Consider the following 6,049-nt stretch of genomic DNA (forward strand, 5'->3'; position numbering starts at 1 on the left):
TGGAATTTTAATGCGTTAATCTTAGATATATCTGACAGTCATGCATTATAATAAATTTTAACGACACCAAATGATTGATTTATACTAGGAATATCTTAGCCTGGAATTATGTGGATTTTCTCCTCTAAATTGCGTTAAACACTCTTAATTAATTTGTGTAGTTACCCTCTTCTGAGTTGTTGTATTTTTCATAGAGCATGGCCAAGAAACTCATCAATAATCTAGAAGAATAACGCGTCCTACTCACTGTACTCATATCTAGTGACTAAGTACAAGTTTGTTACACTGATTAACAGTTTTCAGGTCGTTACCATCTTATCAATGAAAGACATGTCTGTTAATGTGTTCCACAAACAGATGATAATATTATTTTGAAAACATTAAATATTAATAGGTTAATCTCAATGCACGTTCTCTCAATATATCAGTGCTCAAATCAATTGGTTCATTTACTATTTCAAATCAAGTATTGATATAAAGTCGATGTTCAAATATATTGTTCTGAAGTGTAAATATTAAGGACTAACAACCAAATCAAGGACATTTCAACCGAAGATGGCGGAATCTTCTGAAGCTCCTCCTGAAGAAACAACTCCACCGCCATCTCAAGTTCCTCCGGCCAAATCCTCAACTAAAAGGAGAGGTTTCATTAGCCCTACAAGCAGTTTTGTAGATTTTACAGAGTTAAAAACAGAATATTACAGTGATGAAGGTTATCAGCTTGCTCCCTCTTACAATCCACATGTTGGAAGACGAATAAAAAAACCTATAACAGACTTTGAAACCTGTACTCACCTGCTGAAGGGCAGTATTGGAGCAGGTATTCTTGCAATGCCCAAGGGTTTTTACCACGCAGGAATTATCACAGGCTTCATCGGCACTATTCTTCTCACCGCCAGCGTTATATATGCCATAGACACATTAATAAGAATGCAGTACATCCAATGCAAAAGGTTACAGGTTCCGTTCCTTACATTGCCCCGGTCAATGAAAATAGGACTTTTAAACGGTCCTCGCTGTCTTCGAAAACTCGCTTGGATTGCCCCAATCATAGTGGATTTTTTTCTTGTGGCTTACCAACTCGGAACTTGCACAGCTTATGTCATTTTTATAGGCCAATCGATGAAACATATAGCAGAGCCTCGACTAGTGGAGAACTTGGACCTGCGAATCTATCTGCTGATAATCTTTGTTCCAGTGGTTCTCATCAATTACATTCGAAATTTGAAAAGGCTGACTCCCGTCTCGTTTGTAGCCAACATTCTCACCATCATCGCATTCAGCTCCTGTTTCTACTACATCTTTTGTGTTGGACCGTTCAAATATGAAGAGACCAACTTAGTGTCCTCTGTGACTACTTGGCCTCTCTTCATCGGTGTCGTTCTGTTTGCCATAAATGCCTTTGGGGTGATAATAGCACTGGAACACCATATGGTGACACCTGCACATTTCTTAGGCTGCAAGGGGATATTCCCGTGGTCTCTGCTAACAGTGATGTGTCTGTACATAATGGTTGGATTCTTCGGATATGTGAAGTACGGGAAGAGTATAGATGAAACCATCATTGCTTCTTTGCCTAGAAACGAGTGGTTGTCTCTGACCATAGAAGGAGTGTATGCCATCTGTATCTACGGCTCTTATCCACTCCAATGCTTCGTCTCCTTGGAGATAATCTGGGGGAATTATTTAGTCAAGTTTATAAAAGATCCAAACAAAGAATGCTGTATCGAATACCTGATGAGAACCATTGTCGTAATCGTAACTTTCATGGGAGCTACCCTCATCCCTCACGTCGACATCGCCGTCTCCCTGGTCGGAGCTTTCTGTCTCTCCACACTCGGGATGGTTTTTCCCTTTCTCCTGGAGATGTGTACACTCTGGCCCGATCAGCTCGGCTGCTGCTACTATGTCGTCATCAAAGACATCTGCTTCATCATTCTTGGCTTTTCCATCCTAATCCTCGGAACCTACATCTCATTGTATACTGTTATCACAACATAAACGTATCATTGTTTTTGTCACTGAATGCTTATATTTTTTAAGGGATATTATCAGTTGACTTGCACTACAATGTAGTGAATCTAGTTGTAATCTAATAAAATTTAATGTTTTAAAGATTTAAATCTATGTTATTGTTTAAGCCTGACTCGTTAAAACGACTTAGGTAAATATTTATGAATAAACATTCATTCAGTTCCTAAAATTGTTGTTATGTTACAAAATGTTTTACGTTTTGGAAATTTACATACATGAAACATAAAAACGAGACCATGTTTAGAAATTCTATCAATATGCTGCTCATATCAACAACTGTATAACTCTCATTGTAACCATACACTCGAGGAGGTTGTGGAAATCAGCAGTATAGTGGATGAAACCAAATGGTAGTATACATGTTACAAAATTACTTATTGCAGTTAATTGTGTAAATTCGTAATCAAATTAATATTAAAATCTCCTGTAAAAAGCACGTTATAGCAGAGCATATAACTTAGTCACTAGAACATACTCAAGAGATTATACTCAGAGGCACACTCCAGACGGCTTATAACTTACCAGATTAAATAAAGATAATGCGTCAATTCAACCAAGCAATATGAAGTTTATACTGTAATTAGAGTAGGTACTGTGACGGGTTAGATTTAATATTCTTTAGTTATAAGCCCATCCTTTATAGTCAACACTCTTTTATACGCTATGTCTTACGGCGCAGTACTTGTCGGCAGACGGCGATATTTCGTGAATCTGGATATTTACCCAGGATCCATATATTGTAATTAAGTTAAGTTTAAACTAAGAATTCAGAGACTGATCTATTTCATAAACGTAAATTCAAGTACTATGTATTAATTAAGAATGCTCTCAAAAAATTATATATTTGTTGGATCTACGGCGCACAGTTAGGGGATCAGCATAAGATGTTTTCAGAGCTGCAGACATCTTTTGTGGACGTGCTATTTAAACCCTTAATGTGCAGTGACGCAAAAAGAAGGCCAAACACAGACATCCGTCGAAACAGACAGACGACAAGTACACTCACACATAGTTCATTTAAAAATAACTAAAGTAATCCATAAAAATCGTAGACATTACTATTTCATACTCTGAATACTGAATAATGATATATGACTCAAGTCAAGGAGCGTAAATAACAGGCCCCCAAATGGCTAACAATTTATCATATCTATGTGCACTTATTCCTTACTGTGATGTAAATTCTCTAAATACTCTTAGGTGGCAAAATGTTTTGTATATCAATCAGTACGACATTTTCATACACAGCGGCGAAACTGGGGCCGGACGATTCTCTCTCAATATTCCAGTAAAGTTTGCTTGTGTAAAATGACGATATGTCCTAAAGTTAATGCGGTACCTCACATTGCTCCTATAACTGAGGAGAAAGTGCCGAAGACAAAATATTTGTTTGTCCTAACCTGTACTTTCTTTCTTTTTCCTAGCCAGGTCTCCAAAGTTGTACATCAAGTACGTGAATAATTCCTTCTAAACCTTCTGCTTAAAAACTTCATCCTTGTAGTTGCCACTGTGCCACTTTGTAGTTATTCCTCATAAACATGACCTTGATTTCACAAGTTCAACTAAGAACACAACATCGTATTTAAATTTCGCCATGACTATCATCTGCAGAAACACCACCAATACTGTAAAACAAGCCTCTCCCGCCGCTGCCGTTTCCGATGAATAGGAGCGTGTGTGAATACCCCCGTAAGAATGCATTGGTCCCGGCTGCTGGATGCCGTCTCGGTTCCTGGAAGGTTTAGATACAGCCCGACTGCGTTCCCGATCACTGGATGCCGATGCCGGGTCGGTAAATATGGTGGACCGGACTTAGTGTGAACTACGCGTGCTGAAGTCGTCCGAAGTTTCCATATTTCGCGCAGTCTGTAGCTCATGCTACCTGGGAAAGAAATCATCAATCTTGACTTCCTTTCTGGTCGTGCTCCAGCGATCATCTTGCTCACTAGAGGGGGGTTTCTTCGTAGTCTGAGTTGAGATACACTCTTAGAGTCAAAAGCTTTGCATAGTGGGCGCCACCCACTTGCTATGCAACTTCGGCTCTCTTGGGAAACCTTGCGTTAAGAAAAGAGTAGATACTCCGCCTAGTGAAGCTGTTTCGACGTTGTTTCGTTTCTTCAGACACAGATAGACAACATATTTCAGCTCTCACTGTGTTACAACGTACTCAGTTGAAGAACGAGAGCTTTGTTCTATCTTTGAATATCATTCAAGCAAATGTAGGAGACTAAACTCTACTACCAAAACTTTCCTGGATAAGACGATCTGATAAACTACAACTTGTATGTATCCTCTCGTAATTGTTCATGTTATGGTTTAGCTAACAAGAATTAATAATACGAAAAAGAAACTACTAACACATAATTAGTTCAATAATATGGTTTAAATTGTATTTAAAAAAAGTTGAACGCTTACAGTATATTATGTTCAATATTTAGTAAAGACCAATATTTCAGTAATGACTCTTTGAAAAATATGAAACAATTGTATAGCCATGCAAAGTATGTGACTTTTTATTTTGTTCATTTTTATAAAAAACTCAACAGTATACAAAGTTTATCCTACACAAAATGCGGACAGTATAACAATAATTGTATATCTTTACACAAACATTCATTAAATAAATTGGTATATTTTGCGTACTTTAAATCAAGATTGCACTTGGACATTATCCTCGATTTTTATACATTATCTATAAAAATCTACAGTAGATTCACAGTACCGAATCTGAAGAAACACATCGACGTCTCGTCGATGTAAATACTAGCAGTGATTATGAAAACATGAACGTTGGTTTGGTTCATTATGATTTGTCACAAGAAATTAATATGCGGTATTATTTCTTGTAAGTTTCCCAAGGTAAGGTGGCATCTAACTTTATATTTGAGTCATATACAAATTATAAGACGAGTGGTACAATTGATGTTCGGATAACATTTGTTATGTTAAATCCATAGCATTTCAAAATATTTTACATGAATACAAAAAATTGAAAACAGATTTTTGAAGTAATTACTTTTTTGGCGCGTTATGGGTGGTATGTTTTTCACGGGGGGAAATGGAAAGGCAATAGCGGGAATGACCGACAGAAGTGACTACTTCTTATAAGGGGCTGTAAATACAATCAAACAAAGACTAAAATATGCTGTAAAATATATTTTACCATATTATTCATGTCCATTATTTAATGAATCCATTGTACAAATTGATTAACTTACCGCATCATTTAATAGGGCTATTTAAAGATCATCGGATTATAAATTTTATTTCAGCACGATTAATGTTAATTACTATTCCAGTTCACTACTATTTTCGTCCTGACTAGATTTAAAAAGGGTTACAAATAAATTAATTATAGCTTTTCTAGCTAACAAAGCCGCAATATAATTTAATCCTGAAGGAAAGTAGTCTTTCTGTTGATTATAATTATAACCTTTACTCAATCACATTGGGCCTTACTTTACGTTCACTTAAAAAACATTACGTAAAAACAGATTTCAATACAAACTTTGCTGATAAAACGTCAAAACCATTAATTGACTGTTTAGGATAAATTAAATTAAACAATATCCAACGATGAATATATAATTACAACGAGATATAGAACACAAGGTTTTACTCCAGAATTTTTATTTATTATTTCAGTTATTATAAACCCATAATTTCATTTTTAGTATATAATGACAATGAAAATGAAGCTACTATTTCGAACAAAGATTGCAGTGAAAATGATACCGACCAAATTATAGAAACTAATATAAAAGATAATAATGAAAATGTATGAATATTTATTACTTGAATATTTAGAATTAAGAGACCATCGTAATATATTAAATATACAAATTATTACAAAAATATGAAAGGCCAGTTCCGCGACTGCCTTTCCATTTTCTTTTGTTATTTTGTGAAGTTTACATACATTTAAAGTAACATTTTTGTAATCTGGCCCAAATTAAAACGGCTGAAGATAAAAATATGAAGTTTTACAGAATGTATTAGTAATAGTTTCAGGGAG

The 6,049-nt window shown here is 35.6% G+C and overlaps 1 protein-coding gene across 1 annotated transcript; it reads left to right on the top strand.

Moving 5' to 3' along the window:
• Nucleotides 1–555: 555 nt before the first annotated feature.
• Nucleotides 556–2,001, top strand: LOC124366830 (proton-coupled amino acid transporter-like protein CG1139). The gene has a single exon (XM_046823431.1). The coding sequence runs from the start codon at nucleotides 556–558 to the stop codon at nucleotides 1,999–2,001; it is 1,446 nt and encodes a 481-aa protein (XP_046679387.1).
• The last annotated feature ends 4,048 nt before the right edge of the window (nucleotides 2,002–6,049 follow it).

This window comes from Homalodisca vitripennis, chromosome 7 (assembly GCF_021130785.1).
Source record: "Homalodisca vitripennis isolate AUS2020 chromosome 7, UT_GWSS_2.1, whole genome shotgun sequence".
Taxonomy (NCBI): Eukaryota; Metazoa; Arthropoda; class Insecta; order Hemiptera; family Cicadellidae; genus Homalodisca; species Homalodisca vitripennis.